The 12,881-nt window shown below is 51.2% G+C and overlaps 1 protein-coding gene across 1 annotated transcript in view; it reads left to right on the top strand.

The window, feature by feature from the left end:
- Positions 1–12,373, top strand: part of SCP2 (sterol carrier protein 2) — a 15,118-nt gene extending 2,745 nt beyond the window's left edge. The window contains exons 3-5 of the mRNA XM_088462257.1: positions 9,363–9,492; positions 10,679–10,758; positions 11,757–12,373. Of these exons, the coding sequence (XP_088318383.1) occupies positions 9,363–9,492; positions 10,679–10,758; positions 11,757–11,852 (306 nt within the window). The 3' untranslated portion in view covers positions 11,853–12,373. The remainder of the gene's footprint in view (positions 1–9,362; positions 9,493–10,678; positions 10,759–11,756) is intronic.
- The last annotated feature ends 508 nt before the right edge of the window (positions 12,374–12,881 follow it).

Below are 12,881 nucleotides of genomic sequence, written 5' to 3'. Positions count from 1 at the left end.
TGATATGTGACACCTGTATGTCTGTGTGCTCCTGAGTCTGTATATGGGAGACTGCGCTGAGTAATGTGATATGTGACACCTGTATGTCTGTGTGCTCCTGAGTCTGTATATGGGAGACTGCGCTGAGTAATGATATGTGACACCTGTATATCTGTGTGCTCCTGAGTCTGTATATAGGAGACTGCGCTGAGTAATGTGATATGTGACACCTGTATATCTGTGTGCTCCTGAGTCTGTATATGGGAAACTGTGCTGAGTAATGTGATATGTGACACCTGTATATCTGTGTGCTCCTGAGTCTGTATATAGGAGACTGCGCTGAGTAATGTGATATGTGACACCTGTATTTCTACTTCAGGGTCCATAGGGGGTCCACAGGGTTGACCTTGGGGTTATAGCTGGAACAGGATCCATGGGCACCACACAGTTAAGCTTTTAGCTCCCAGGATGCACTTGGGTCCGTCCTCCTCTATACCCCGCCCCCGGCCACAGCACCTCAGTGTAAGCTGGTGCCCGGCCGGAGTCGGTCACCGCGCAGGGGGGCTGCAGGAGCAGCCCCCAGAAGCTTTTTATTTTTATTTAAAAAAAAAAAAAAAAAGAGCCTGTTAGATTTTTATTTTAAAACAGAGGCTCTAGTGTGGCAGCGACGGGCTGTCTATGCAGACGCCCACGCTGCCGCTCTCCTTCCCCGCTGGCGCCGCGACGCCAGTACTGCACTGGGGATCGCGGCGGGAGGCCAGAGTCCGTACTAGCCGGACTCTGGGTCCCTCCCTGGACTGCTGCCGGAGTCGCCGGGGACAAGGTAAGCCGCGAGTCGCCGATTAGCGGCGCCTCGCGGGTTTTGCCTGCAGATGCAGTCCTTTGCCCCCGGTCCTAGGGGACAGACCGGGGGCCGCTAGCGGTGGCGGCGGGCTCCCCCTCTGAGGAGGAATAACCCGTGGAACCACTAGACCACCAGGGATATATGGCAAGCGGGATGCCGGCAAGCCCTGGGGTTAATATGTTAGCCAGGGGAGGAAGCCTTCCCTGTCAGCGGCTCCTCCCCTCAGCTCAGCGCGCCTTTCAGCACGGAGTCTGGCGTCGCTGAGCTGCATCTACTCGGCCACTCCTCCTCTGAGGTCTCCAGCGGCCATTTTCTCACGGTGGCAGCGCAGATCTTCAGGGAGCACGCGGACCGGTCCCCCTGTGTACCTCTTTCCTGATTAAGGACAGCGTACACAGCACTATAGCCCTCCCAGACACTGAATCTGGGCAGGTTGATTGTAGTGTAAAGGTGCAGTGAGTATATCTTCCTGCATGGTATGTGACTTTTGCTAGTGCTGCCTGTCTGTGCTTATTTTCTACTTACTGTCAGCTTATACCTATCCCTTTACTTCTCCTACAAGCCCTACAGGTGTGTGGGGGAGGGGCGTTTCTACTGACCTCACTTATATAGATCACGTATTTGTGAGGTCCGTCACATACAGTTGTGTGCTACTCAGTGCCATATTGTGGGCTGTTGTTCAGCACACCGGTGAGTGCGTTTTACTTCTACCCTGGTGCCAGATATATAATATATTCTGTCATGTCAGACGAGGAGGTTGAGCGCTCAGTGGCTCCGGTGTTGGCCTCCTGCGGACGCTGTTCTGCAGGAGTAGATAGGGAGGATTTGTCACAGGATGGCCTGTGTAGTCGATGCCAGGTGGCTCCTGGCCCATCCAGACCTTCTCTGGCGCAGGAACCACCGTGGGCGATGTTTTCTCAAGTGCTGGTGTCTATTGCGGACCGTCTGTCGGTCCCGACTGCTCTCCCTACTGGGGCGGTGCCCCAGCCGACCATCCCCCATTCCCCGGGTGTCCCGCAGTTATTGCGGAGTCCTCCTGGGTCTCAATCAGTAGGTCCCTATGCGGGGTTGCCTATGTATATACAGGCTTCCCCTGTGCCGCAGCAGCCTGTGGTACCTTTTCAGGCCCCTATGGCGACTCCTCCACCATGGGTGGATGTGCTCTCCAACTCCGTGCAAAATTTGGCGGCCGCTTCCTCGCCTTTTCAGTCAATGTTGCAGACTGACATGCCTTCTAGGATTTCAAAACGCCCACTCATGACACGGGCTGCTCAGGTATCGGACTCAGAGGGTTCCTCAGATGATGGGGAGGTCCCTGATGACACTGACTCGGACGCCTCGGTCCAGGAAATGGATACCAAGTCGTCCATTAATGTGCGAGCACTAGTTAGGGCGGTGCGAGCTATTCTTCTTATAGAGGATGAGGCACCGGTTCCTAAGTCGAAGTTTCCTAGTTTCAAAAAAAAAACTAAGGTGGCTTCTGCGGTGTTTCCCCTGTCGGATCAGTTGACGGATCATATGGCGGTAGCTTGGCAGGCGCCCAGTCAGAGATTCCTTCCTCAGAAGCGGTTGGCTTCTAATTACCCCTTCCCTGAGGCACATTGTAAAAAATGGGAAACTCCACCGGCGGTGGATTCCCATGTCACCCGTTTAACTCGGGGCGCCACCTTACCATTACCGTCGATATCCTCGCTGAAGGATCCCACGGACAGGAAAGTTGAGACTTGCTTAAAGTCTATTTACTCCCTCTCCGGGGCGGTGGCCCGACCGTCCATGGCCATCTCCTGGGTGACCAAGGCCATTGAGGTGTGGGCCAATGCATTGGAAGATACCTTCCCGGACGACGCTCCGGATGTCCAGCGGGCGTTGTTGGGACAAATGAGGGACGCTGCTTCTTACATTGGTGAAGCTTCTTTAGATGCTAGTCTGCTGACCTCGAGGGTATCGGCTGCAGCGGTGTCTGCCCGCCAATCCTTATGGTTGCGGTCCTGGAGAGCGGACTCTGATTCAAAGAAAGGTCTGGAGGCCTTACCTTTCAATGGGGAATTACTATTTGGTCCGGACTTGGATTTAGCCAGGGTGTCCACTATTTTGTCCAAGTCGGCCTTCCTCCCTTCGGCGGCACTGCCTGCTAAGGTTCGGAGTTCGGCTTTTCGTTCCTTTCGGGTTCAGGGTAAGGCGAGTAAGACGGCCTCTAAACCCAAGAAGCAAGCCTGGAGTGCTCGGCGCCCTTCTTCCAAGCAGGAAGATAAACCTGCGGCCTGATGGGACGGGCCTCCCTCTGGGGGACCTCAGAGTGGGAGGCCGACTTCTTCTATTTGCCCAGTGCTGGCACAATACCACCACGGATGCCTGGGTTCGAGAAGTGGTCTCCCAGGGGTACGCCCTGTCTTTTCGGCACAGACCACCCCACCAGTTTTTCTGCACAAGTCCTTCTCAGGACAAGACCAAGGCGTTACAGGTTCAGGAGGCTATAGAGTCCTTGCTGAAAGCAGGGGTCATTGTTCCCGTTCCTTTATCACAACGAGGGACGGGGTATTATTCGTCTCTGTTTCTGGTGCAGAAACCCAATGGTTCTCATCGCCCTATCCTCAACTTGAAGTCTCTGAACAAATTCCTCAGAGTTCCCAAGTTCAGGATGGAAACGTTACGTTCCATCATTCTGGCGATGGAACCGGGGGATTACATGGTGTCCCTGGACATCCAGGACGCCTACCTCCATGTTCCGATAGCATCTTCACACCAGCGGTATCTGAGGTTCGCTATCCTTCAACACCACTATCAGTTCCGGGCGCTACCCTTTGGTCTCTCCACGGCACCGAGGGTGTTCACGAAGATTATGGCGGTCATGGCCGCACATCTTCGGAACCAGAATGTACGGCTGCTGCCGTACCTGGACGACCTCCTGTTGCTGGCGAGCTCCCCGGAGGTACTGCTTCAACATCTCCACCTGACGATCGCTTGCCTGCAAGCACACGGGTGGTTGATAAATTGGAAAAAGTCCTCCCTGATTCCATTACAGCGGATGGTTCATTTGGGAGCCCTGCTGGATTCGCGTCAGCAAAGGATCTTCCTGACTCCGGAGAAGGTCGCCTCCCTACAGCTGCGGATACGCAGTTGCCTGAGCCGTTGCCGCCTGTCGGTCCATTCGGCTATGAGAGTTCTGGGGTCCATGGTGTCGACATTCGACATGGTGGAATTTGCCCAGTTCCATTCACGGCCCCTGCAGGGGCTGATTCTATCAGAATGGAACGGGTTACCTCACCGGATCCGCTCTCAGGTGCTGGTGTTGTCTCCGGACGTTCGGCTATCTTTTGCTTGGTGGCTTCAGACAGCTCATCTGGTCGAGGGGCGCCCATTTTGGATCCCGGACTGGGTCCTGCTCATGACGGATGCCAGTCTCCGGGGTTGGGGGGCAGTGACCGGCTCTTTGTCGCTTCAGGGTCGTTGGTCAGCGGAAGAAGCACTTCTCCCCATCAACATCCTGGAACTTCGGGCAGTATACAGGGCCCTGCAGTCGTCCGGCCCCGCTCTTCACGGAAGGGCGGTACAGGTGCAGTCCGACAACGCCACCACGGTGGCGTATATCAATCACCAAGGCGGAACTCGCAGTCAGGCAGCGATGTCGGAGGTGTCTCGTATCCTGACTTGGGCGGAGGGTCACATTCCGGTGATCTCGGTGGTCTTCATCCCCGGAGTCCTCAATTGGGAGGCGGACTTCCTCAGCCGTCACGACGTGCATCCCGGGGAATGGTCGCTTCACCCAGAGGTGTTTCAGCTACTCGTGGACAGGTGGGGACTGCCGGAGCTGGACTTGATAGCCTCCCGTCACAATCACAAGTTGCCCGTTTACGGGTCAAGGACAAGAGACGCAGACGCAAGTCTGGTGGACGCGCTGTCGGTGAAATGGACGTTTCACCTGGCGTATCTGTTTCCTCCGCTATCCCTGCTTCCTCGGGTTCTGCGGAAATTCAAGCAGGACGGCGGCATGCTCGTGCTGGTAGCTCCGGCGTGGCCCAGACGTCCTTGGTACTCCGATCTCAGGAGCCTCTCCATCGACGCTCCGTACCTTCTTCCTCAGCGTCGGGACCTGTTGTCTCAGGGGCCCTGCCTTTACCCGGATCTGGGTCGGCTGTCTTTGACGGCGTGGCTCTTGAGACAGCCGTCTTGAGGTCTCGGGGCTTCTCCGGTTCGGTTATTGGTACCATGCTCAGGGCACGCAAGCCTGCTTCAGCACGGATTTATCACAGAGTGTGGCACACTTACTTTCAGTGGTGTGAGTCCAGACATTATGATCCTCAGGTGTTCCGAGTTTCTAGGATCTTGGAATTTCTTCAGTCAGGATTGGATCTCGGCTTACGCCTTGCATCTCTGAAGGTTCATGTGTCCGCCTTGTCCGTGTGGTTTCAACGGCGGATTGCAATACTACCAGACGTTCACACCTTTTTCCAGGGTGTTCTCAGGATCCAGCCTCCCTTTGTGGCTCCTTGGGACTTGGCGGTGGTGCTACGGGTCCTGCAGGGTCCTCTGTTTGAGCCGGTGGAGCTCAAGTGGCTGACATTTAAGACGGTTTTTCTCCTGGCAATTGCTTCGGCCAGGAGGGTGTCTGAATTGGGGGCGCTTTCCTGTCGCCCTCCTTTCCTGATTTTTCACCAGGACAGAGCGGTGCTCCGCACTCGTCCTGAGTTTTTGCCCAAAGTGGTCTCGAAGTTCCATATTAATCAGGAACTTGTTGTGCCAGCTTTTCAGTCCCCTGATCTTTCAGCTGGTGAGACTTCCTTAGATGTGGTCCGGGCGCTTAGAATTTATGTAGACCGGACGGCTTCGGTTAGGAAGTCTGATTCCTTGTTTATCCTCTTTGGTTTTCACAAGAGGGGTTGGCCTGCCAACAAACAAACGTTAGCCCGTTGGCTTCGTTCCGTTATTTGTGAGGCTTATGCACAAGAGGGTTTACCTGTGCCAGCCTCTGTTAAGGCTCATTCCACTCGTTTTGTGGGTCCCTCTTGGGCTGCTAGACGTGGCGCTTCTGCTGTTCAGCTGTGTAAGGCGGCCACTTGGTCTTCAATTCAAACGTTTTTGAGGTTCTATGCGTTTGACACCTTTGCCTCTCAGGATGCATCCTTTGGGCGCCGGGTACTCCTTTCAGCACAGGAGCGTCCCCGCCCTTAGTTGTACTGCTTTGGGACATCCCCAAGGTCAACCCTGTGGACCCCCTATGGACCCTGAAGTAGAAAACAAGAGATATGGTAAGAACTTACCTTTGTTATCTCTGTTTCTACGAAGTCCATAGGGTCCACAGGGCGCCCACCCTGACGCACCTGGCTTCAAATGGGCTGTGTGGCTGGTCACCGGTTTTCCGTCTCCCATTTCTGTGAGTATGGTTTCTTGTGTGTTCCAGTCTTCCTTCTCTCTGTTCCATATTCTCCTCCGGCCTAGGCTGCTTACCAACTGAGGTGCCTGTGGCTCGGGGGCGGGGTATAGAGGAGGACGGACCCAAGTGCATCCTGGGAGCTAAAAGCTTAACTGTGTGGTGCCCATGGATCCTGTTCCAGCTATAACCCCAAGGTCAACCCTGTGGACCCCCTATGGACCCTGAAGTAGAAATACAGGTGTCACATATCACATTACTCAGCGCAGTCTCCTATATACAGACTCAGGAGCACACAGATATACAGGTGTCACATATCACATTACTCAGCACTGTCTCCCATATACAGACTCATGTGACACCTGTATATCTGTGTGCTCCTGAGTCTGTATATGGAGACTGCGCTGAGTAATGTGATATGTGACACCTGTATATCTGTGTGCTCCTGAGTCTGTATATGGGAGACTGCGCTGAGTAATGATATGTGACACCTGTATATCTGTGTGCTCCTGAGTCTGTATATAGGAGACTGTGCTGAGTAATGTGATATGTGACACCTGTATATCTGTGTGCTCCTGAGTCTGTATATGGAGACTGCGCTGAGTAATGTGATATGTGACACCTGTATATCTGTGTGCTCCTGAGTCTGTATATGGGAGACTGTGCTGAGTAATGTGATATGTGACACCTGTATATCTGTGTGCTCCTGAGTCTGTATATGGGAGACTGCGCTGAGTAATGTGATATGTGACACCTGTATATCTGTGTGCTCCTGAGTCTGTATATGGGAGACTGCGCTGAGTAATGTGATATGTGACACCTGTATATCTGTGTGCTCCTGAGTCTGTATATGGGAGACTGCGCTGAGTAATGTGATATGTGACACCTGTATATCTGTGTGCTCCTGAGTCTGTATATGGGAGACTGTGCTGAGTAATGTGATATGTGACACCTGTATATCTGTGTGCTCCTGAGTCTGTATATAGGAGACTGCGCTGAGTAATGTGATATGTGACACCTGTATATCTGTGTGCTCCTGAGTCTGTATATGGGAGACTGTGCTGAGTAATGTGATATGTGACACCTGTATATCTGTGTGCTCCTGAGTCTGTATATAGGAGACTGCGCTGAGTAATGTGATATGTGACACCTGTATATCTGTGTGCTCCTGAGTCTGTATATGGGAGACTGTGCTGAGTAATGTGATATGTGACACCTGTATATCTGTGTGCTCCTGAGTCTGTATATGGGAGACTGCGCTGAGTAATGTGATATGTGACACCTGTATATCTGTGTGCTCCTGAGTCTGTATATGGGAGACTGTGCTGAGTAATGTGATATGTGACACCTGTATATCTGTGTGCTCCTGAGTCTGTATATAGGAGACTGCGCTGTGTAATGTGATATGTGACACCTGTATATCTGTGTGCTCCTGAGTCTGTATATGGGAGACTGCGCTGAGTAATGTGATATGTGACACCTGTATATCTGTGTGCTCCTGAGTCTGTATATGGGAGACTGTGCTGAGTAATGTGATATGTGACACCTGTATATCTGTGTGCTCCTGAGTCTGTATATGGGAGACTGCGCTGAGTAATGTGATATGTGACACCTGTATATCTGTGTGCTCCTGAGTCTGTATATGGGAGACTGCGCTGAGTAATGTGATATGTGACACCTGTATATCTGTGTGCTCCTGAGTCTGTATATGGGAGACTGCGCTGAGTAATGTGATATGTGACACCTGTATATCTGTGTGCTCCTGAGTCTGTATATAGGAGACTGCGCTGAGTAATGTGATATGTGACACCTGTATATCTGTGTGCTCCTGAGTCTGTATATGGGAGACTGTGCTGAGTAATGTGATATGTGACACCTGTATATCTGTGTGCTCCTGAGTCTGTATATAGGAGACTGCGCTGAGTAATGTGATATGTGACACCTGTATATCTGTGTGCTCCTGAGTCTGTATATGGGAGACTGTGCTGAGTAATGTGATATGTGACACCTGTATATCTGTGTGCTCCTGAGTCTGTATATGGGAGACTGCGCTGAGTAATGTGATATGTGACACCTGTATATCTGTGTGCTCCTGAGTCTGTATATGGGAGACTGTGCTGAGTAATGTGATATGTGACACCTGTATATCTGTGTGCTCCTGAGTCTGTATATAGGAGACTGCGCTGTGTAATGTGATATGTGACACCTGTATATCTGTGTGCTCCTGAGTCTGTATATGGGAGACTGCGCTGAGTAATGTGATATGTGACACCTGTATATCTGTGTGCTCCTGAGTCTGTATATAGGAGACTGCGCTGAGTAATGTGATATGTGACACCTGTATATCTGTGTGCTCCTGAGTCTGTATATGGGAGACTGTGCTGAGTAATGTGATATGTGACACCTGTATATCTGTGTGCTCCTGAGTCTGTATATGGGAGACTGCGCTGAGTAATGTGATATGTGACACCTGTATATCTGTGTGCTCCTGAGTCTGTATATGGGAGACTGCGCTGAGTAATGTGATATGTGACACCTGTATATCTGTGTGCTCCTGAGTCTGTATATAGGAGACTGCGCTGAGTAATGTGATATGTGACACCTGTATATCTGTGTGCTCCTGAGTCTGTATATGGGAGACTGTGCTGAGTAATGTGATATGTGACACCTGTATATCTGTGTGCTCCTGAGTCTGTATATGGGAGACTGCGCTGAGTAATGTGATATGTGACACCTGTATATCTGTGTGCTCCTGAGTCTGTATATGGGAGACTGCGCTGAGTAATGTGATATGTGACACCTGTATATCTGTGTGCTTGTCGTGACTTAGAAGAATTTTTGCAAAAAAAAGATGCCCGCCGTTAGCAGAGTGTCATGGGACGTGCTGATGGGGCTTTTTGACGCCACTGCGGCATAGATGTGTAAGGACACATCTGTGTTTATCCCCAGTTTGCTTGTGTACTCATAATACCAGGACTTCTAATGATATTTATGCAGATCTGTACCCACAGAAGCTGTGTACAATTATCTCTCTTACCTGTAAGAACCAGGCGTCTGCTGGAGGAGAATAATAAAAGTTATTTAGTAGTTTAGTAGAGTTTTTCAAAAAGACAAAACAAAATTGTCTCTTTCGGTCCAATTGATTTTGTATTTTGCTGCTGTTTATTGCAGGAGGGGGAGCAGTTTGTAAAAAAGATTGGCGGAGTATTTGCCTTTAAGGTGAAGGATGGTCCTGGAGGGAAAGAGGCGACTTGGGTGATAGATGTGAAGAACGGTAAAGGCTCCGTACAGTACGACTCAGGTGAGTCCCCGTCACATGAGGCTGAAATATTACTTTAGCAGAAACCGCTGCTGTCATTACCGCCTTGTGCTGGGTTACACGTAGACAGCCTTGTGCTGGGTTACACACGTATACAGCCGCCTTGTGCTGGGTTACACGCGTATACAGCCGCCTTGTGCTGGGTTACACGTAGACAGCCGCCTTGTGCTGGGTTACACGTAGACAGCCGCCTTGTGCTGGGTTACACGTAGACAGCCGCCTTGTGCTGGGTTACACGTAGACAGCCGCCTTGTGCTGGGTTACACGTAGACAGCCGCCTTGTGCTGGGTTACACGTAGACAGCCGCCTTGTGCTGGGTTACACGTAGACAGCCGCCTTGTGCTGGGTTACACGTAGACAGCCTTGTGCTGGGTTACACGTAGACAGCCGCCTTGTGCTGGGTTACACGTAGACAGCCGCCTTGTGCTGGGTTACACGTAGACAGCCTTGTGCTGGGTTACACGTAGACAGCTTTGTGCTGGGTTACACGTAGACAGCCTTGTGCTGGGTTACACACGTAGACAGCCGCCTTGTGCTGGGTTACACGTATACAGCCTTGTGCTGGGTTACACGTAGACAGCCTTGTGCTGGGTTACACGTAGACAGCCGCCTTGTGCTGGGTTACACGTAGACAGCCGCCTTGTGCTGGGTTACACGTAGACAGCCGCCTTGTGCTGGGTTACACGTAGACAGCCGCCTTGTGCTGGGTTACACGTAGACAGCCGCCTTGCGCTAGGTTACACGTAGACAGCCGCCTTGCGCTAGGTTACACACGTAGACAGCCTTGTGCTGGGTTACACACGTAGACAGCCGCCTTGTGCTGGGTTACACGTAGACAGCCGCCTTGTGCTGGGTTACACGTAGACAGCCGCCTTGTGCTGGGTTACACGTAGACAGCCGCCTTGTGCTGGGTTACACGTAGACAGCCGCCTTGTGCTTGGTTACACACGTAGACAGCCGCCTTGTGCTGGGTTACACGTAGACAGCCGCCTTGTGCTGGGTTACACACGTAGACAGCCGCCTTGCGCTAGGTTACACATGTACACAGCCTTGTGCTGGGTTACACGTATACAGCCTTGTGCTGGGTTACACGTAGACAGCCGCCTTGTGCTGGGTTACACGTATACAGCCCCTGGTGTATTTATCAGACTGTCCTTTTGCTTTGCAGATAAAAAAGCTGACTGTACGATTACAATGTCTGACGCTGACCTCCTGGCGCTGATGACTGGGCAGATCAATCCTCAGACGGTAAGTGTGATCAGGGGGCGCAAATACTTTGCTTATTACAGTACAGTTACATTATCTATATGGACTGTGAAGGTAAAATCTATGGTGGGATCTGTGAACGTGAGCTTCTGGGGAAACCGTCTGACCTGCTGCAAATCGCAGGCCGTCCTTATAATCTAACTGCCCCCTTTGTGTTACGGATAAATGAAAGCAATGTGGTCACACAGCTTACACCCGTGTAACGTCACGGCAGGGTCACATAGGGGAGAGGTCCTCAATTGTTCTCTGCTTCTGAGGAGGGGGAGAGGTTAGGTCTAGGATGCAGGTTGGGGGGGGGAGAGGTTAGGTCTAGGATACGGGATGGGGAGGATAGGCATGGGGGGGGGGGGGGGGGGGGGGGAGAGGTTAGGATACAGACACCTATCAGCAGGTCTCCTAACACTGTCGGGACACTGGCGTTGGGATTTTGACTGCCGACATCCTGTACCCATCCCATAGACCTAAATGGGCTCGTATGTAGACTGTATCCTGCATGCTCATAAAACATGCACATATGACTATTGCATTACATGTATGTGTTTCGAAGCTAGAGGGGTGTGCACAGGCAAATGCAGACAAGCGCCTGCTGGGGACTGGGCTTGTGCACCTGGTATAGCGCAGGTGATGGTGACTTCTGCGCATACGCTGGCGGTACAGAGACGTGCGCATCCTAAGATGGAGCTGCTCTGCTTATAGGTGAAAATACGCAATTTTCCTGCGCAAGTTAAGAGTGTGCGTCTAAATGACATCCAATCCTTTGCGCAATATGTCATGTACTCTGTCCTCTCTTAGTGCGGGTGCCATGTTTGTGTGTGGCGCTGAGCGGTCTCTCCCACGCCGCAGTAAGTATCGGGCACACAGATCGCGCTTTGCTGATTGGGCTGCAGGATGCCATGTTTGGAAGGTCTCCTCACGATCCACGCAGATGATTGCACCCTCTGTATGAGCAGACTATCACTAATCCTCTACATGCCTTTCAGGCTTTCTTCCAGGGCAAGCTGAAGATCACTGGGAACATGGGGATGGCTATGAAGTTGCAGAGCTTACAGCTACAGCCCGTGAAAGCCAAGCTCTGACGCGTTCTGTCTCCTGTGCGACATGCGGACTGCGCAGCAGGAATCAACCAATGATGTCATTAGCACTTCTTTCTGCGATCCCCAACCAAAGCCGAGCAATAATCTCCCCTTTATTTGTAGCTGGGCAATGTAAGGCCGTGCCTGGCTGTGCGTGTGTACAGAATTACACGTGTGTGCAGCATGCCACTACATGTATGACTCTGAATGCAGGTCTCCTGTGCAGGCTTCTCTACAAATGAAGGGTGACATTGGGGATCCGACTTTGATTTCTAATAGTGTGACGTGATTTACCCGCTGTCCCGCCTGTCTCCTCTATACTAAGGGATTGCAATGATTTCTGCAGCTGTAATTGCACTAATCCCAGAGATCACTAATTAGCTAATCAGGGAAGCGTTTGCATTTTGAGGTATCTGCCGTGTCTTCTATATGTACCCTGCAGCTCGCAGGACTAGATTACAGCTGGTTGCTTTTTCCTCTAACATGTTAATAGTCAAAGTTTAATAAAATAATAACAACCCTAATTAATGTGTAATTTTTGTGTTTTCTTATTATTTATCAATGCGTAGCTTTAGTCGTCAGGAGGTGCATCACAATAGAAGAAACTTATGACCAGCAAACGCCTTTTATGTTACCGGTAAAGTTAGAGATTACAACAGGGGGGGGGGGGGGGGCAGATCCTGCAACGCAAGAAACTACTGAGAAACTGAGATCCCTCCTCTTCTATTCAACACCTACATATAATATAATTTATTCCAACCTGCACACTTATGCCTTTTACCCAATTTAAAGTTCTCTCAAGAGGTGAACAAAAAAATACTTGTACTTAATAAGACACCTGGAAGTGTGTGTATGGGGGTAGTACCTGCTATTGGCCTGTAGGTGTCACTGTTAGCCAAATGTTCTGTACAGTAATGGTAACAGTGACACCTACAGGCCAATAGCAGGTATTATATATCCAGGTGTCAGCCATGTTCTGTACAGTAATGGTGACACCTACAGGCCAATAGCAGGTATTGTATATCCAGGTGT

The sequence above is a fragment of the Taudactylus pleione genome, unplaced genomic scaffold (assembly GCF_031769625.1).
Source record: "Taudactylus pleione unplaced genomic scaffold, aTauple2 ptg001175l, whole genome shotgun sequence".
NCBI classification, from domain to species: Eukaryota; Metazoa; Chordata; class Amphibia; order Anura; family Myobatrachidae; genus Taudactylus; species Taudactylus pleione.
The sequence above is the reverse complement of the archived record's forward strand: the minus strand, read 5'-3'. Positions and strand labels throughout refer to the sequence as shown.